The 21,268-nt window shown below is 45.5% G+C and overlaps 1 protein-coding gene across 1 annotated transcript in view; it reads left to right on the top strand.

The window, feature by feature from the left end:
- Positions 1 to 21,268, top strand: part of carmil2 (capping protein regulator and myosin 1 linker 2) — a 119,528-nt gene that overhangs the window by 41,043 nt on the left and 57,217 nt on the right. The window contains exons 13-17 of the mRNA XM_070896921.1: positions 10,487 to 10,556; positions 11,764 to 11,845; positions 11,925 to 12,021; positions 12,143 to 12,197; positions 13,382 to 13,554. Coding sequence (XP_070753022.1) covers positions 10,487 to 10,556; positions 11,764 to 11,845; positions 11,925 to 12,021; positions 12,143 to 12,197; positions 13,382 to 13,554 — 477 coding nt within the window. The remainder of the gene's footprint in view (positions 1 to 10,486; positions 10,557 to 11,763; positions 11,846 to 11,924; positions 12,022 to 12,142; positions 12,198 to 13,381; positions 13,555 to 21,268) is intronic.

Below are 21,268 nucleotides of genomic sequence, written 5' to 3'. Positions count from 1 at the left end.
CTTTTTAATGGTAACACACTCCAGTTCTGTAGTGAGAAAATACTTTTGCATAATATACAACTGCAGTTGAAAGAAAGGTCACTGACTAGAACCTGTTGTTTTATTGCATGACCTTGACTGCGAGCTTCCTTTCTGCAGATAACACTGTAAATAGATGTGAGGAACACTGTTTTTTGTATTCATTTATGGAATGTGGGCATCACTGACAAGGCCAGCATTTATTGCCCAACCCTCATTACCTTTGAGAAGGTGGTGGTGAGCTGCTTTGTTGAACCGCTGCAGTCCATGTGGTGAAGGTACTCCCAGGGACAGATTAAGGGTGGCCCGGGCACCGGACAGTACCCGGCTATGGGCCCCCTACTCCCGTTCATATTCTGCAGTAAATGACATTAGTGAGCTAAGTCACAGGGCACTATTACTGAGTATGCATCAGGTCATAGAAAAATAGAAACATAGAAAATAGGTGCAGGAGTAGGTCATTCGGCCCTTCGAGCCTGCACCGCCATTCAATAAGATCATGGCTGATCATTCCCTCAGTATCCCTTTCCTACTTTCTCTCCATACCCCTTGATCCCTTTAGCTGTAAGGGCCATATCTAACTCCCTCTTGAATATATCCAATGAACTGGCATCAACAACTCTCTGCGGTAGCGAATTCCACAGGTTAAAAACTCTCTGAGTGAAGAAGTTTCTCCTCATCTCAGTCCTAAATGGTCTAACCCTTACCCTAAGACTGTGTCGCCTGGTTCAGGACTTCCCCAACATCGGGAACATTCTTCCCGCATCTAACCTGTCCAGTCCCGTCAGAATCTTATATGTTTCTATGAGATCCCCTCTCATCCTTCTAAACTCCAGTGTATAAAGGCCCAGTTGATCCAGTCTCTCCTCATATGTCAGTCCCACCATCCTGGGAATCTGTCTGGTGAACCTTCGCTGCACTCCCTCAATAGCAAGAACGTCCTTCCTCAAATTAGGAGACCAAAACTGTACACAATATTCCAGGTGAGGCCTCACTAAGGCCCTGTACAACTGTAGTAAGACCTCCCTGCTCCTATACTCAAATCCCGTAGCTATGAAGGCCAACATACCATTTGCCTTCTTCACCGCCTGCTGTACCTGCATGCCAACTTTCAATGACTGATGAACCATGACACCCAGGTCTCGTTGCACCTCCCCCTTTCCTAATCTGCCGCCATTCAGATAATATTCTGCCTTCGTGTTTTTGCCCCCAAAGTGGATAACCTCACATTTATCCACATTATACTGCATCTGCCATGCATTTGCCCACTCACCTAGCCTGTCCAAGTCACCCTGCAGCCTTTTAGCGTCCTCCTCACAGCTCACATCGCCACCCAGTTTAGTGTCATCTGCAAACTTGGCGATATTACACTCAATTCCTTCATGTTGTGCAGCTGGCCTTGCTGGGCTGCCTGGTTTGGCGATTCTGTTGGGTAGCTGCGGATGATGCGTTCTGCTTTGTGGTCACCCGCGGTGTCGGTTGCCACTGGTGTGTATGTTGGGGGGTCAAAGAAGGTCAGGTCCAAAGTGGGTTGCTCAGGATAGTCCGTGACTCTGAGTTTGATTTGATCCAAGTGTTTCCAGTGAATGAGTCCATTTGAAAGTTTGACCCGAAACACCCTGCTCCCTTCTTTGGTCACAACAGTGCCGGGAAGCCACTTGGGACCTTGTCCATAATTCAATACAAATACAGGATCATTGATTTCAATTTCGGGTGACACATTTGCATTGTCATGATCTGTACTTTGTTGAAGCCACCTGCTCTCTACCTGTTCATATAGATCAGGGTGAACTAACGAGAGCCTTGTCTTAAGTGCCCTTTTCATGAGCAGTTCAGCAGGTGGGATCCCAGTGAGCGAGTGGAGTCTCGTGCGGTAACTGAGCAGGACTCGGGCTAGGCGAGTCTGCAGTGAGCATTCAGTTACCCTCTTCAAGCCCTGCTTGATAGTTTGCACTGCTCGCTCTGCCTGACCATTAGATGCTGGTTTGAACGGGGCAGATGTGACATGTTTGATCCCGTTGCGGGTCATGAATTCTTTGAACTCTGCACTTGTAAAACATGGCCCGTTGTCGCTCACAAGGACATCGGGTAGTCCGTGCATGGCAAACATGGCCCACAGGCTTTCAGTGGTGGCAGCAGACATGCTTGCCGACATCATCTCTTTTCAATCCATTTGGAGTACGCGTCTACAACCACAAGGAACATTTTACCCATGATGGGCCTGCATAGTCGACATGGACCCGAGGCCAGTTTAGAGGGCCAAGACCATAAACTTAGTGGCGGCTCCCTGGGTGCATTGCTTAACTGCATGCAGGACTAAGTCCGCATCGATACCAGGCCACCACACGTGGGATCTGGCTATCACTTTCATCATTACGATGCCTGGGTGGGTACTGTGGAGGTCACTGATGAAGGTGTCTCTGCCCTTCTTGAGAACCACTACCCGATTTCCCCACAGAAGGCAGTCTGCCTGTATAGACATTTCATCACTGGAGTGGCTTTATCTCTTCCTGCATTTCCAGTGGGACACTGGACCAGCTCCCGTGAAGCACGCAGTTTTTAACTAGAGACAGTAAGGGGTCCTGGCTCATCCAGGTTCTAATCTGTCGGGCTGTGACGGGTGATTGCTCACTCTCAAATGCTTCCATAACCATGACTAAATCTGCGGGCTGCGTCATTTCCACCCCCTTGTGGGCAATGGCAGCCTACTGAGAGCATCGGCACAGTTTTCTGTGCCTGGCCTGTGGCGTAATTGTATGCGGACAATGTGAGCGCCCATCTCTGGATGCGGGCCGATGCATTATTATTTATCCCCTTACTCTCAGAAAACAGGGATATCAGTGGCTTATGGTCAGTTTCCAATTCAAATTTTAGCCCAAAAAGATATTGATGCATTTTCTTTACCCCATAGACACATGCTAACGCTTCTTTCTCAATCATGCTGTAGGCTCTCTCGGCCTTAGACAGACTCCTGGATGCATAAGCAACTGGTTGCAATTTCCCAAAATCAATAGCTTGTTGCAATACACACCCGACGCCATATGACGACGCATCACATGCTAGTACCAAACGCTTACATGGATCATACAACACAAGCAATTTGTTTAAGCATAACAGTTTTCTAGCTTTTACCCATTCGTCTCCTTTACGCAGTAAGACATGCAGTGGTTCTAACAGTGAGACCCGGGGTAAGAAGTTACCAAAATATTTCAGGAGTCCTAGAAACGACCGCAGCTCCGTCACGTTCTGTGGCCTCGGTGCGTTCTCGATTGCCTCGGTCTACAAATTGGTGGGCCTGATGCCGTCCACCACGATTCTTCTCCCCAGGAACTCCACTTCAGGCGCCAGGAAAATGCACTTCGAGCGTTTTAACCTGAGGCCCACGCGGTTGAGTCGACTAAGAACCTCCTCCAGGTTCTGTAGATGCTCGCTTGTGTCCCGACCTGTAACCAAGATGTCGTCCTGGAAGAACACCGTGCACGGGACCGACTTCAGTAAGCTTTCCATGTTTCTCTGGAATATTGCTGCCGCTGATCGAATTCCAAACGGGCATCTGTTATAAATGAAGAGACCTTGGTGCGTGTTGATGCAGGTGAGGGCCTTCGATGATTCCTCCAGCTCCTGCGTCATGTAGGCCGAGGTCAAGTCCAGCTTCGTGAGCGTCTTGCCTCCTGCCAATGTAGCAAAATGGTCGTCGGCCTTTGGTAGTGGGTATTGGTCCTGCAGGGAGAAATGATTGATAGTTAATTTGTAACCACAGATTCTGACGGTGCCGTCTCCCTTGAGGACAGGAACGATCAGACTGGCCCAATTGTTGAATTCGATCGGCGAAATGATGGCCTCTCTTTGCAGCCAGTCTAACTCGATCTCTCATCATGTGCGGTACTGCTCTCGCCTTGTGATGGATGCGTCACGCCCCTGGAATTAGGTGGATCTACACTTTTGCTCCTTGGAACTTCCCGATGCCTGGTTCGAACAGTGAAGGGAACTTGTTTAAGACCTGGGCACACGAAGTGTCATCAGCGGATGAGAGCGCTCGGACGTCGTCCCAGTTCCAGCGTATCTTTCCCAGCCAGCTTCTGCCGAGCAGCGTGGGACCATCGCCCGGTACTACCCAGAGTGGTAACTTGTGCACCACTCCATCGTAGAAGACTTTTACAGTAGCACTGCCGATTATGGGAATCAGTTCCTTTGTGTAAGTTCTCAGTTTTGTGCAAATTGGAGTCAAGACTGACCTTGAGGCCTTGCTGCACCACAATTTTTCAAAAGTCTTTTTGCTCATCATGGACTGGCTTGCACCCATGTCCAGCTCCATTGACATCGGGAGTCCATTTAGTTCAACCTTCAGCATTATCGGGGGACACTTTGTGGTGAATGTGTGCACCCTATATACCTCTGCTTCCTCGGTTTGAGGCTCTGGTTCATCCTGATCCGCCGTGGATCTGTCTTCCTCTGCAACATGGTGGTTTCATGATTAACAGGATTTTCAGCTCGCCTGCACACTCATTGGAGGTGTCCCATCGTTCCACAGCCCTTGCAAACGTACCCTTTGAATCGGCATGAATGGAAACGATCATCACCCCCGCAGCGCCAACAAGGTGTTAATGGCCTTGCAGTCATCACCCTTGATGGTGGACTCTGAGACATCTGCGGGCGTGCAGCTGCAGGCATGTAGGGCCGGCCCTGTATGTTGCGATTTGAAAACAACATCACTTTGTTCACAGTATTTGTAACAGCACTTGTGTGCTGAGAGATTTGCTTCATATTGTCACTGGTCTATCGCTATCGCTTTGGCCTTACTCAAGGTTGGGGCCTCTACAGTCAAAAGTTTGCGAAGTATGCTTTTGTGGCCAATGCTAAGTACGAAAAGGTCTTTGAGTATGTGCTCCAAATGTCCTTCAAATTCGCAATGTTCTGCAAGGCGTCTTAGCTCGGCGACTTAACTCGCCACTTCCTGGTCTTCAGACCTTTTGTAGAATGGTACCTCGCCATCAGAACGCTTTCCTTCAGGTTCAGATGCCCCCGGACCAGTGTGCAGAAACGTTAGTGGGAGTTGTGTACAGACCTCCAAACAGTAGTAGTGATGTTCGGGAGGGCATCAAACAGGAAATTAGGGGTGCATGCAATAAAGGTGCAGCAGTTATAATGGGTGACTTTAATATGCACATAGATTGGGCTAACCAAACTGGAAGCAATACGGTGGAGGAGGATTTCCTGGAGTGCATAAGGGATGGTTTTTTAGACCAATATGTCAAGGAACCAACTAGGGGGGAGGCCATCTTAGACTGGGTGTTATGTAATGAGAGAGGATTAATTAGCAATCTCGTTGTGCGAGGCCCCTTGGGGAAGAGTGACCATAATATGGTGGAATTCTGCATTAGGATGGAGAATGAAACAGTTAATTCAGAGACCATGGTCCAGAACTTAAAGAAGGCTAACTTTGAAGGTATGAGGCGTGAATTGGCTGGGATGGATTGGCGAATGATACTTAAGTGGTTGACTGTGGATGGGCAATGGCAGACATTTAGAGACCGCATGGATGAACTACAACAATTGTACATTCCTGTCTGGCATAAAAATAAAAAAGGGAAGGTGGCTCAACCGTGGCTATCAAGGGAAATCAGGGATTGTATTAAAGCCAAGGAATTGGCATACAAATTGGCCAGAAATAGCAGCGAACCTGGGGACTGGGAGAAATTTAGAACTCAGCAGAGGAGGACAAAGGGTTTGATTAGGGCAGGGAAAATGGAGTATGAGAAGAAGCTTGCAGGGAACATTAAGACGGATTGCAAAACTTTCTATAGATATGTAAAGAGAAAAAGGTTAGTAAAGACAAACGTAGGTCCCCTGCAGTCAGAATCAGGGGAAGTCATAACGGGGAACAAAGAAATGGCGGACCAATTGAACAAGTACTTTGGTTCGGTATTCATGAAGGAGGACACAAACAACCTTCCGGTTATAAAAGGGGTCGGGGGGTCGAGTAAGGAGGAGGAACTGAGGGAAATCCTTATTAGCCGGGAAATTGTGTTGGGGAAATTGATGGGATTGAAGGCCGATAAATCCCCAGGGCCTAATGGACTGCATCCCAGAGTACTTAAGGAGGTGGCCTTGGAAATAGCGGATGCATTGACAGTCATTTTCCAACATTCCATTGACTCTGGATCAGTTCCTATGGAGTGGAGGGTAGCCAATGTAACCCCACTTTTTAAAAAAGGAGGGAGAGAGAAAACAGGGAATTATAGACCGGTCAGCCTGACATCGGTAGTGGGTAAAATGATGGAATCAATTATTAAGGATGTCATAGCAGTGCATTTGGAAAATGGTGACATGATAGGTCCAAGTCAGCATGGATTTGTGAAAGGGAAATCATGCTTGACAAATCTTCTGGAATTTTTTGAGGATGTTTCCAGTAGAGTGGACAAGGGAGAACCAGTTGATGTGGTATATTTGGACTTTCAGAAGGCGTTCGACAAGGTCCCACACAAGAGATTGATGTGCAAAGTTAGAGCACATGGGATTGGGGGTAGTGTGCTGACATGGATTGAGAACTGGTTGTCAGACAGGAAGCAAAGAGTAGGAGTAAATGAGTACTTTTCAGAATGGCAGGCAGTGACTAGTGGGGTACCGCAAGGTTCTGTGCTGGGGCCCCAGCTGTTTACACTGTACATTAATGATTTAGATGAGGGGATTAAATGTAGTATCTCCAAATTTGCGGATGACACTAAGTTGGGTGGCAGTGTGAGCTGCGAGGAGGATGCTGTGAGGCTGCAGAGCGACTTGGATAGGTTAGGTGAGTGGGCAAATGCTTGGCAGATGAAGTATAATGTGGATAAATGTGAGGTTATCCACTTTGGTGGTAAAAACAGAGAGACAGACTATTATCTGAATGGTGACAGATTAGGAAAAGGGGAGGTGCAAAGAGACCTGGGTGTCGTGGTACATCAGTCATTGAAGGTTGGCATGCAGGTGCAGCAGGCGGTTAAGAAAGCAAATGGCATGTTGGCCTTCATAGCAAGGGGATTTGAGTACAGGGGCAGGGAGGTGTTGCTACAGTTGTACAGGGCATTGGTGAGGCCACACCTGGAGTATTGTGTACAGTTTTGGTCTCCTAACCTGAGGAAGGACATTCTTGCTATTGAGGGAGTGCAGCGAAGGTTCACCAGACTGATTCCCGGGATGGCGGGACTGACCTATCAAGAAAGACTGGATCAACTGGGCTTGTATTCACTGGAGTTCAGAAGAATGAGAGGGGACCTCATAGAAACATTTAAAATTCTGACGGGGTTAGACAGGTTAGATGCAGGAAGAATGTTCCCAATGTTGGGGAAGTCCAGAACCAGAGGTCACAGTCTAAGGATAAGGGGTAAGCCATTTAGGACCGAGATGCGGAGGAACTTCTTCACCCAGAGAGTGGTGAACCTGTGGAATTCTCTACCACAGAAAGTTGTTGAGGCCAATTCACTAAATATATTCAAAAAGGAGTTAGATGAGGTCCTTACTACTCGGGGATCAAGGGGTATGGTGAGAAAGCAGGAATGGGGTACTGAAGTTGAATGTTCAGCCATGAACTCATTGAATGGCGGTGCAGGCTAGAAGGGCCAAATGGCCTACTCCTGCACCTATTTTCTATGTTTCTATGTTTCTATCATATGATTGCTCTGTGGGTTTCGCTGGAGCAAGCACGTTTTTCATGAGGCCATACGTTGGTGCCCATAGACGGTGAGGAGAATCGCCCTTCGTTTGGCTGCGTTCGCTTCTCCTTCCAGCTTGTTGGCCATGAAGTATTGGTCGAGTCGCTTCACGAAGGTTTCCCAATCATCTACCACTGAGAATTTCTCCAGGATGCCCACTGTTCTCTGCATCGTGGGTTCATCATTTGTATCTCATCGCCAGTTGTTATGTATGAATAAAGAGTCTGACTGGATCCTTTGAGCTCAAAGTAAAGTATGACCGTAGTATTTTATTGCAGGTCTCCAGAGTGCCTCTCCAAACTGTGAGGCCTCCTTAAGTACCTGTGTTCCCAAGGGATTATGGGATCCCTTGGGACTCCAGGAGATGAGCCCTCTGGTATCTGTACAAGGTATATACAAGTTTACATATATAACAAGAACCCTTTGCAAACTAAAGGTATAAAGATTTTGAAAGTGCCCTTTAAACTCCCGACATCACACTTTGAAACTGACAAATCACAACTGAGCAATCTTTTTTTTAAAACAATGTGCAAGGAAACCCAGTTTTTCCAGCTGTTTTATTTCTGATCTTGAGGTTGAGGGAGTGAACTTGGTCACCAGTAGTGCAAACTGGGTGATAGCAAATCAGTCGTCCGTTTCACACCACGTTCATATTTATTTTCCAATGAGGTTTATGTAAAAGAAAATCAGTCATGGTGTAAAACAGGCTGCCGCTCAGCTGTGAGTCCATTCACGCTACCGCCGAAGACCAATATCACCCCCAACATGGAAAGATTATTGATGTAACAAGGACATGAGCTAATCCTGAGAATCTTCCAACAAGAGCAATAATTAACAACATGGTCAAACATGTCCAATGGACACAGATCACTGCAACAGCTAAAATATCATACTTCAGATTCAGCTCGCTGGGCTGTTGCAAACTGATTGTTTTACCTCCTTAATTTAGGAATGTTGCGGCTAACTGCAGTTCACCCCCCCCCCCTGCCCAGTGCTCCACCCCCCCAGCCCAGCGCCTCCCCATTCCCACCCAGCAACCCCTTCCACTCTTTCCCAGCACCCCCACTGCCATCCAGTGTTCCCCCCAACTCCCATCCCGCTCTCCCACAACTCCCGTCCCACTCCTCCACAACTCCCGTCCCGCTCCCCCCCAACTCCCGTCCCGCGCTCCCCCCAACTCCCGTCCCGCGCTACCCCCCAACTCCCGTCCCACGCTCCCCCCCCCAACTCTCATCCCGTGTTCCCCCCCAACTCTCATCCCACGTTCCCCCCCCAACTCCCGTCCCGCGCCCATCCCCAACTCCTGTCCCGCGCTACCCCCCCAACTCTCGTCCCGTGTTCCCCCCCCAACTCTCGTCCCGCGTTACCCCCCCCAACTCCCGTCCCACGCCCACCCCCAACTCCCGTCCCGTGCTACCCCCCCAACTCCCGTCCCGCGCTCCCCCCCAACTCCCGTACCGCGCTAACCCCAACTCTTGTCCCGCGCTCTCCCCAACTCTCGTTCCGCGCTCTCCTCAACTCTTGTCCCGCGCTCTCCTCAACTCTTGTCCTGCGCTCTCCCCAACTCTCGTTCCGCGCTCTCCTCAACTCTTGTCCCGCGCTCTCCTCAACTCTTGTCCCGCGCTCTCCCCAACTCTCGTTCCGCGCTCTCCTCAACTCTTGTCCCGCGCTCTCCTCAACTCTTGTCCTGCACTCCCCCCCCTCCAACTCCCATCCCGCGCTCCCCCCACCAACTCCCGTCCCGTGCCCACACCCAACTCTCGTCCCGTGCCCACACCCAACTCCCGTCCCGCGCTCCCCTCCAACTCCTGTCCCGCGCTCTCCCCAATTCCCGCCCCGCGCTTCCCCCAACTTCCGTCCCGTACTCTCCCCAACTCTTGTCCCACGCTCCTCCAACTCCACCCAGTGTCGCCCTGCGCCACCCCCCCCCCACCCCAGTGGCACAATTCCACCTTATTCTGGAATTCCCCAGCAGAGGGACATAGTTTCTCAGTGTCTACCCTTTTGTGAATCCCTTTTATCATTTTAAATATCTCAATTAGATCACAGCAGCAATTAAACTGACAGCAGCATTTAATTGGGGAATCAACCCTAATAGATACTTGCAAATTCTGGCTCCCATTCTACTGACATCAGCATAATGTGAATGTATGGAAAGAAGGACAGGTACAGACCAGCTTGTCTATCAAACCCATCCCATCCTGGCATGGGGTGGATTCTGAACACAATTCCCCACCCTTCCCCCACCCCCTCACCAAATGTGTACACAGGCACACACACACACACACACAAAGATACACAGACATACACACACACACAGAGAAAGACAGACACAGAAAGACACACACAGACAGACACACACAAATAGGCACACAGTCACACACACACGGAGACAGACAGACAGACACACACACACAAAGATACACAGACATACACACACACACAGAGAAAGACACACACAGAAAGACACACACAGACAGACACACACAAATAGGCACACAGTCACACACACACGGAGACAGACAGACAGACACACACACACACACACACACACACAGAGCCAAGCAATCTTCTGAGAGAAAACAGAGAAAAAAATGTGAGGCCAATTTAGGAACAAACTGTAAAATTCCAATTAGACGTCCAAAGCCAATCAAGCAAGCTCTAGGAAACAATATAATAACACACCTGCTCTTTTCTCATACAGTGCTTAGATTGAGTCTGTATGATATTTAATGGCAATTTGTTTTGTTAATAGTCTCTTTTTTTTAACTCTACAGAGCCATTCTTCAGGGCCTGGCTTGTAACACTCACATCTGTGACGTACACCTGGATCTTAGTAATTGTGAGGTAATGAGCAGAAAGCTGTACTCTCAGATCATGATCCAATATTTCCTGTAGAGGGTCCATCCGGTCATGTTTTTAAAAAAAGGATTTTTCTGCAATTTATCCCTGAAGTGCAGTCAACCTTGCCAACACTTGCAATATTTATCATCGACTCATTGATTTTGCACTTACTTTTAATGCAGCAATTCACAGGGGTGAAGGAGAAAATCATTTGCTTTAAAACAAGAGTGCGAAATCGGTAAATTGTTAACAATTGGCAACCCTGCCAAATCTGAAAGGAAGTACAGAAACCAGGTGAATGGATATGTGAGCTAAGGCAGAAGAATACTTGATTTTCTGCATAATTAACAACCCACTAAAGTAAATCACGGAAATGCTCGGTTTTGAAATGTGTGAATTCCACAAATGCAGTTTCATTAGCGCGGGCAGTCTTTTGTTTACATTAAAGCAGGAATTTCACCGCTAATTTCTCACATGGTGTGCCCTTGACCCCAGTAATGCCCTTGTGGGGAGTTGTTGAGCAGAGGTCACATAGTGCCTCACAAGTGAAGAATCGGGTAACAGAGTATGTCACCCTGAATTGCCTCTTCACATTTCCGAAGTTGCTGGTTTTAAAAACACCATTGGGTGTGAGGCGATAAACAACCTGCACTATACTGCAATGGAGATGCTTCAGAACAACCTCCCAGCCGCCGACCTCAGCAAACACAGCAGATTTACATTAGAGTTGCCGCTGGCTGTATGAGACCTATGGATCGGGAGCGACATTAGATTAGAACTTAGCCCAAAATAAAAGCAGCTCATATACCTGACCGGGAGGCCTGCCTGGTGTGGGGATGCAGAACCTTAACTCATTTTGGAATAAATTCAAAAAAATCAAAACAAAGGGAAAACATTGTTTAATTTCTCTCACTTCCACGCTTTCATTTTGTAATTGTTTTAATTTTGACCTCTCTCCCCAGCAGTTCTTGCGGCCCCTGCTGAAATTTGTGAGACTGTCCTAGAGGGAAAAGGAATCATCATTCCCTCCCTGCAGGAATAAATGGTCCCCAGCAATTGCCTTCCTCTTAGCAGCCTGGATGAATCATTGACTTTCCATTCCGCTGGGCAGTGCAGACCAGTGGGGCAAGTGCAGCCTAGGAAGCCTATTGACAGAGTGAAGTAGTCGCAGTATTGTAAAACAAACCTCTTCCCTTTGTTTTCTGTGTAGTTGAGATCAGCAGGTGCTCAGGTGATCCAGGATCACATTATTGATGCCAACACCATCAGTAGCCTGGATTTATCAGACAACGGTAGGTGATTCTCCACAAGTGCAATTTGACTGAGACATGGGGATGATGGTGTTTAATTTACGCTTTCCCTCTTTTGCAGGGTTTGACTCTGACATGGTAACGTTGGTCTTGTCTATTGGAAGAAGCAAATCCATCCGACATGTAGCACTTGGGAAGAATTTCAATATAAAGTCAAAGTAAATGCAAACACACCGACAAGTTTACATGTTTGTCCCTTTTTAAAAAAAAAGAGAGAGTTTCTGCCCATGTTCTTCAGGAAGGTGAATCAGTAGCCTTACACTGTGTTAATATTTTCAGAGCCTTGGCTGATATTCTTCACAGGATCGTCCAGCTCATCCAGGACGAAGAGTGTGTAAGTTTATTATCGTCAAGTAAAATAACCGAAGTTGATACAATTAAATAAAAACAGAAAATGCTGGAAATACTCAGCAGATCAGGCAGCATCTGTGGAGAGAGAAACAGAGTTAATGTTTCAGGTCGATGACCTGTCGTTGGAACTGGAAAAAGTTAGATACTCCTCACAGTTTATAAGCAAATACAGAGCCAGGAAAAAGGGGGAAGAGGAGAAGGAAAGAACAAAAGGGAAGGTCTGTGATAGGGTAGAGGGCAGGAGTGATTAAATGACAAAATAAATGATGGTGTAAGGGAAAAGAGGGTGGTACTGGGACAAGTAAAGAAACAAACGATGGGTCTAGAGGAGAACCATTACCAGCACCTGCTGTCTGATAAAATGGAAGTGGTGGTTATGATCGGAAGTTGTTGAACTAAATGTTGAGGCTGGCTGGCTGCCTAATTGAAAGATGAGGTGCTGCTCCTTGAGTCTTCGGTAATCTGATTCAGTGATATGTGTTCAAGTAGCCTTTTTCAGTTTGGATCCAGATAGAATTACACCCTGAAACGAAAGACACTTTGCAAATGTGTTCAGGGTCTTTGGTGGGAGCTTCCACTTGCACAATATTTCAAGCAAGGAAATTACAACTGCTTCCAGAATATCAATTATCCTATATTTGGGCGATCCCAATTGAAGCTTTGGTTTGAGAGGGTCAATGGGGTTTGCTTCCAGATATCTCAATTCATAGCTCAGATTGGGGTTGTTGGCTAAATTTCACCCAAATTGAGAAGACTTGGATTGATTTTATAAGTGGTTGATATTTAAGATAATAGTGTGACTTTACTTGGTTGGATGGTGGTGTGGAACTGTCAACATTCTAATTTACCGCTCCATGGAAGTGTAGGACAGGGCTTGCAGCTCAGATTCCTCTCAGAGTAAGTTCCCAATCTCCACTGTACTGCTAGAGGGAGGCACTAGTGGAGGGCAGGCCTTTCTTGGCAAGGAGAGAGTAGTGTCTTATCTTAGCAGCTGGCCACAGAATGGCACTGGCTGAAGCCTGCGTCTGAGCCGGTTGCTTTCCCATTTAGCTGCGAATGATGTGTGGTATAGGGAGGCAAAGAAAAGTCAAGGGGAAAATGTGATAAATGCACCTTAAAAAAAATGTAATTAAAAAAACAAATAACCAATTCTGCTTTTTGTTTTAGCCCCTGCAGTCACTGTCGGTTGCTGATTCACGATTAAAATCTGGAACCAATGTTCTCATTAATGCTCTGGGCAGCAACACCTGCTTGAAAAAGATTGATATCAGTGGCAATGCCATGGGAGACACTGGAGCAAAGATGCTGGCCAAAGCTTTACAGATTAATTCGAGCCTTGGGTAGGTGTGGTGTATGTGTAATATTGAGTCAGCCTCTCATATCACTGGGAGCCCATGTCATGTGGGCTATTAGTGACGATCAGTAGGCAATAGTTTCTCATACCACAATGTTTTTATAGCAGTGCAGAGCTTTTTGAAAAGACAAAACTGCACCATGACCGTGGCACAACACAAGCTACACCGTACACTGCATCTTCATCTCACATTGAGCCCGTGAAGCGAATAAAAGTGCCACACTTCATAATAAACATGGAGTATAACATTGCCTGTATCCCAGAGACTATAATCAGCACCATTTATTTTATGTGCAGCCAGGAACCCTAACCGCTTTAGAGCCTTGAAGTCACCCCATGTATCCTATTTTTAAATAATATAGATATTGTGAAAGGTGGTTTCGTAATGAATGTGGACAGCCAAAGCATTGGATATCACAGAAATATGTTGATGTCCGGTTCAAAGTACTAATGAAACGTCTGTTGAGTGTGGATCAACATTTAATTACTTAAAAATGAAGCGGTCAATGAACATTAGATATTGGGAACATGTCTACCCTGACTCTATTGCTAAATTTCCATATGGTGACATCTGTAGTCACCAGTGCGTATTGAAATACAATTGTTAATGTTCATATTGTATTTCAATATGCACTGGTGACTACAGTACAGTCAGGGCAGACATGTTCCCAATATCTAATGTACATTGACCACGGAATTTTTAAGTAATTAAATGTTGATCCTCACGCAACAGACTTTGTGATTATCATCACAATCATTAGTACTTTGATGCGGACATCAACATACATCTGTGATATCCGATACTTTGGCTGTCCACCTTCATTACAAAACCACCCTGGACTTTCACAATATCTATGTTATTTAAAAATAAGATACATGGGGTGACTTCAAGGCTGTGATCTCATCCTATGATTATACATTAAACTTTTCTCTTGCGGTTTCATAGAATAGAATCATAGAATGGTTACAGCATGGAAGGAGGCCATTCGGCCCATCGAGCCTGTGCCGGCTCGCTATAAGAGCACTTCAACTAGTCCATTCCCCACTCACCCCCGCCCCCCAACTTTCCCCGTAGTCCTGCAAATTTTTATCCTTCAGGTACTTATCCAATTCCCTTTTGAAAGCCACAATTGAGTCTGCCTCCACCACCCTTTCAGGCAGTGAATTCCAGATCCTAACCACTCGCTGCATAGAAAAGTTTTTCCTCATGTCGCCTGTGGTTCTTCTGCCAATCACCTTAAATCTGTGTTCTCTGGTTCTCGATCCTTCTGCCAATGGGAACAGTTTCTTTCTACCCCTCATGATTTTGAACACCTCTATCAAATCTCCTCTCGGCCTTCTCTGCTCTAAGGACATCCCCAGTCTATCCATGTAACTGAAGTCCCTCATCTCTGGAACCATTCTTGTAAATCTTTTCTGCACCTTCGCTAAGGCCTTCCTAAAGTGCGATGCCCAGAACTGGACAGAATACTCCAGTTGAAGCCAAACCAGTGTTTTATAAAAGATCATCATAACTTCATTGCTTTTGTACTCTATGCCTCTACTTATGAAGCGCAGGATCCTGTGTGCTTTTTTTTAAACTGCTTTCTCAACCTGCCCTGCCACCTTCAATGATTTGTGTACATATACCCCCAGTTATATCCCCAGGTCTCTCTGTTTCTACACCCACTTTAGAATTGTATCCTTTAGTTTATATTGTTTCTCCTCATTCTTCCAACCAAAATGCATCACCTTGCACTTTTCTGCATTAAATTTCAGCTGCCACGCGTCCACGCATTCCACCAGTCTGTCTATGTCTTCTTGAAGTCTATCACTATCCTCCTCACTGTTCACTATACTTCCAGGTTTTGTTTCATCTGTAAATTTTGAAATTATGCCCTGCACACCCAAGTCTAAGTCATTAATATATATCAAGAAAATATATAGTACCGACCCCTGGGGAACACCATTGTATACCTTCCTCCAATCCGAAAAATAATCGTTCACCACTATTCTCTGTTCCTGTCACTCAGCCAATTTCGTATCCGTGCTGCCGCTGCCCCTTTTATTCCATGGGCTTCAACTTTGCTGGCAAGCCTATTATGTGGCACTTTATCAAATGCCTTTTAGAAGTCCATGTACACCACATCATTGCCCTCATCAACCCTCTCTGTTACCTCATCAAAAAACTCAATCAAGTTAGTTAAACACAATTTGCCTTTAACAAATCTGTGCTGGCTTTCCTTAATTAATCCATACTTGTCCAAGTGATTGTTAATTTTGTCCCTGATTGTTTCTAAAAGCTTCCCGACTATCGAGGTTAAACTGACTGGCCTGCAGTTGCTGGGTTTATCCTTACACCCTTTTTTGAACAAGGGTGTAACATTTAAAATTCTCCAGTCCTCTGGCACCAGCCCCGTATCCAAGGAGGATTGGAAGATTATGGTCAGTATCTCTGCAATTTCCACCTTTACTTCCCTCCCCATCCTAGGATGCATCCCATCCAGGCCTGGTGACTTATCAACTTTAAGTTGAGACGGCCTTTCTAGTACCTCCTCCTGATCAATTTTTATCCCATCCAGTATCTCAACTACCTCCTCTTTCATTCTGACTTTGGCAGTATCTTCTTCCTTGGCAAAGACAGATGCAAAGTACTCATTTAGTACTTAACCATGCTCTCTGCCTCCATGCGCAGGTCTCCTTTTTGGTCCCTAATTGGCCTCACTCCTCCTCTTACTACCCGTTTATTATTTATGTGCCTATAGAAGACTTTTGGATTCCCTTTTAGGTTAGCTGACAATCTATTCTCATACTCCCTTTGTTCCTCTTATTTCCTTTTTCACTTCCCCTCTTAACTTTTTATATACTGCCTGGTTCACATTTGTATTCTCAACCTGACATCTGTCGTTCGCCCCCTTTTCCTGCTTCATCTTACTCTATATCTCTTTCATCATCCAGGGAGCTCTGACTTTGATTGCCCTACATTTCCCCTTCGTGGGAATGTACCTCGATTGTACCCGAACCATCTCCTTTTTAAAGGCAGCCCATTGTTTGATTACAGTTTTGCCTGTCAATCTTTGATTCCAATTTACTCGGGCCAGATCCATTCTCAACCCACTGAAATTGGCTTTCCTCCAATTAACTATTTTACTCTAGATTGCTCCCTGTCTTTTTCCATAGCTAGTCTAAAGCTTATGATACTGTGATCACTGTTCCTGAAAAGTTCCTCTACTGACACTTGCTCCACTTGACCCACTTCATTCCTCAGAACCAGATCCAGCAATGCCACCTTCCTTGTTGGGCCAGGAACGTGTAGTGACTAAGAAAGTTCTCCTGAACACACTTCAGAAATTCTTCCCCCTCTTTGTCCTTTGCACTATTACTATCCCAGTCTATATTAGGATAGTTGAAGGCCCCCATTATCACTAGTTCTTGCACCTCTCTGTAATGTCACATGTGTTTCTCAACTTTGCAATCACACCCAGTATCTATTATTCTCTAAATCAGGGATTTTCTAACTTTTCACAGAGCTATACTGTTCAAGAGATGCATTTAATATCTTCATTACCTTTACGATAACTAATTTCCTAAAGAAAGAAAGATTTGCATTTATATAGCGCCTTTCACGACCACTGGGCGTCTCAAAGCGCTTTATAGCCAATGAAGTACTTTTGGAGTGTCGTCACTGTTGTACTGTGGGAAACACGGCAGCTAATTTGCGCACAGCAAACTCCCACAAACAGATTATGACCAGATCATCTGTTTTTGTTATGTTGATTGAAAGATAAATATTGGCCAGGACAATGGGGATAACTCTCCTGCCCTTCTTAGAAATAGTGCTATGGGGTCTTTTATGTCCACCTGAGAGGGCAGACGGGGCCTCAGTTTAATGTTCCATCCGAAAGACGGCACCTCCAACAGTGCAGCACTCCCTCAGCATTGCACTAGAATGTCAGCCTAGATTTTTGTGCTCAAGTCCATGGAGTGAGACTTGAACCCACAACCTTCTGACTCAGAGACCAGTGTGCTACCCACTAAGCCACAGCTGATTTACCCTCACACAATACTCAGTATTAACTTTTTAAAAAATGTTGCCTTTTGGCAAATGTTTGGTTTGTTTCCATTGTCAAATGCCATTTACTTTCCTGAAATTATATGCATGGATATCATTTTTAATTTTTGTTCTCCTAATTAAAGCCCTAATTAAACACAATCTATAACAAGGACTATTTGAACACTACAGTGTCAGCTTGGCTCAGTTTGTAACATTCTCACCTGAGTCAGAAGGTTGTGAGTTCAAGTCCCACTCTGGAGTTGAGCACACAATCTAGGCTGACACTTCAGAGCAGTGCTGAGTACTACATTGTCGGAGGTGGTGTCTTGTGGTTGAGATGTTAAAGCAAGGTCCCAGTCTGCCCTGTCAGGTGGATGTAAAAGGTCTCATGGCACTATTTAAAAAGAGAAGGGTTCTCACAGACTCCTGGCCAATATAAGCTTGTTCCAAATAAAGAACCCCAATGTGTATATGCTGTGTTTACTACTTTCTTTAATACTTTGATATAGTTTAAGCAAAAGTTGCTCAGCAGTGACCACGGGTAGTGCTGATGGGGAAATCACAGACTCACAGCACCTGATTTCCACCCACTAATGTAAACGGGTGGTAATCGGGGCAATGTGCGTGAGCCACTCTACAGGAGCATCCAATCAGAAAATCAGCCCTATAATCTGCCTCAAATTGTACAATGTATTTCTTCTTTATTAATAATAATAACCTGGTACTTTTATTGGCACAGTGTTTGTATCATTGATTATTATCCAACTATAAGCAGTTTAATCGCTCTCGGTTGCAATAGAATGTAATTAATTTCTACGTTGATTTAACAGAAGAAATAATGAAAGTCAAATCAGGCTGCAGTTAAAACACCATTTTCACATCAATGCAAAGCAATTTCAGATGCATAGCAATCTGAAAGAGGCAGTACAGCTCGGGAATCAGTCCCGATCTGGCTCTCAAGCGTACTCGGGGAAAATCTGTGTGAGTCCCACCTACAGACCACCTGACACCAAGTGGGCATCATACCACGTGCAGTGTGATTCCAGTGCAGTAGGTATCTGGGTTTGAAAAGCACTCGCACGGGCCATGCATCACCTGGGCACTTTCTGACCCATTCTAACGTTACGAGAAAGTGGACATTCCTAGCCACCAGCTACTGACATTAAAACAAATAGTTGCTGGGAAGTGTAATATGTGAAAATGATGCCTTAATTTTTAGATAGGATTACATAGGATATACGGCACAGAAACAGGCCATTTGGCCCAACCAGTCCATGTCGGCATTTATGCTCCACTCGAGCCTCCTCCCGTCTTTCAGCATAACCCTCTATTCCCTTCTCCTTCATATGTTTGTCCAGCCTCCCCTTAAATGCATCTATACTATTCGCTTCAACCACTCCCTGTGGTAACGAGTTCCACATTCTCACCACTCTTTGGGTACAGAAGTTACATCTGAATTCCTTATTTTATTTCTTGGCGACTATCTTATATTGATGGTCTCTAGTTATGTTTTTCCCTACAAGTGGAAGCATTCTCTCTGTATCCACTCTATCAAAACCTTTCATAATTTTAAAGACCTCTATTAGGTCACCCCTCAGCCTTCTTTTTTCAAGAGAAAAGAGACCCAGCCTGTTCATCCTTTCCTGATATGTATACCCTCGCATTTCTGGTATCATCCTTGTAAATCTCATAAGAACATAAGAACATAAGAATTAGGAACAGGAGTAGGCCATCTAGCCCCTCGAGCCTGCTCCGCCATTCAATAAGATCATGGCTGATCTGGTCGTGGACTCAGCTCCACTTACCCGCCCTCTTCCCGTAACCCTTAATTCCCTTATTGCTTAAAAATCTATCTATCTTTGACTTGAAAACATTCAATGAGCCAGCCTCAACTGCTTCCTTGGGCAGAGAATTCCACAGATTCACAACCCTCTGGGAGAAGAAATTCTTTCTCAATTCGGTTTTAAATTGGCTCCTCCGTATTTTGAGGCTGTGCCCCCTAGTTCTAGTCTCCCCTACCAATGGAAACAACCTCTCTGCCTCTATCTTGTCTATCCCTTTCATGATTTTAAATGTTTCTATAAGATCACCCCTCATCCTTCTGAACTCCAAGGAGTAAAGACCCAGTCTACTCAATCTATCATCATAAGGTAACCCCCTCATTTCTCGAATCAGCCTAGTGAATCGTCTCTGTACCCCTTCCAAAGCTAGTATATCTTTCCTTAAGTAAGGTGACCAAAACTGCACGCAGTACTCCAGGTGCGGCCTTATCAATACCTTATACAGTTGCAGCAACACCTCCCTGCTTTTGTACTCCATCCCTTTCGCAATGAAGGCCAACATTCCATTTGCCTTCCTGATTACCTGCTGCACCTGCAAACTAACCTTTTGGGATTCATGCACAAGGACCCCCAGGTCCCTCTGCACCACAGCATGTTGTAATTTCTCCCCATTCAAATAATATTCCCTTTTACTGTTTTTTTTCCCAAGGTGGATGACCTCAAACTTTCCGACATTGTATTCCATCTGCCAAACCTTAGCCCATTCGCTTAACCTATCCAAATCTCCTTGAAGCCTCTCTGAGTCCTCTACACAACCCGCTTTCCCACTAATCTTAGTGTCATCTGCAAATGTTGTTGCACTACACTCTGTCCCCTCCTCTAGGTCATCTATGTATATTGTAAACAGTTGTGGTCCCAGCACTGATCCCTGTGGCACACCACTAACCATTGATTTCCAACCGGAAAAGGACCCATTTATCCCGACTCTCTGCTTTCTGTTCGCCAGCCAATTCTCGATCCATGCTAATACATTTCCTCTGACTCCGCGTACCTTTATCTTCTGCAGTAACCTTTCGTGTGGCAACTTATCGAATGCCTTTTGGAAATCTAAATACACCACATCCATCGGTACACCTCTATCCACCATGCTCGTTATATCCTCAAAGAATTCGAGTAAGTTAGTTAAACATGATTTCCCTTTCATGAATCCATGCTGCGTCTGCTTGATTGCACTATTCCTATCCAGATGTCCCGCTATTTCTTCCTTAATGATAGTTTCAAGCATTTTCCCCACTACAGATGTTAAACTAACCGGCCTATAGTTACCTGCCTTTTGCCTGCCCCCTTTTTTAAACAGAGGCGTTACATTAGCTGCTCTCCAATCCGCTGGTACCTCCCCAGAGTCCAGAGAATTTTGGTAGATTATAACAAATGCATCTGCTATAACTTCCGCCATCTCTTTTAATACCCTGGGATGCATTTCATCAGGACCAGGGGACTTGTCTACCTTCAATCCCATTAGTCTGTCCAGCACTACCTCCCTAGTGATAGTGATCATCTCAAGGTCCTCCCTTCCCACATTCCTATGACCAGCAATTTTTGGCATGGTTTTTGTGTCTTCCACTGTGAAGACGGAAGCAAAATAATTGTTTAAGGTCTCAGCCATTTCCACATTTCCCATTATTAAATCCCCCTTTTCATCTTCTAAGGGACCAACATTTACTTTAGTTACTCTTTTCCGTTTTATAAATCTGTAAAAGCTTTTACTATCTGTTTTTATGTTTTGCGCAAGTTTACCTTCGTAATCTATCTTCCCTTTCTTTATTGCTTTTTTAGTCATTCTTTGCTGTTGCTTAAAATCTTCCCAATCCTCTAGTTTCCCACTA

Source organism: Pristiophorus japonicus, chromosome 13, assembly GCF_044704955.1.
Source record: "Pristiophorus japonicus isolate sPriJap1 chromosome 13, sPriJap1.hap1, whole genome shotgun sequence".
Lineage (NCBI taxonomy): Eukaryota > Metazoa > Chordata > Chondrichthyes > Pristiophoridae > Pristiophorus > Pristiophorus japonicus.
This window is presented reverse-complemented; position numbering and strand designations above follow the sequence as displayed.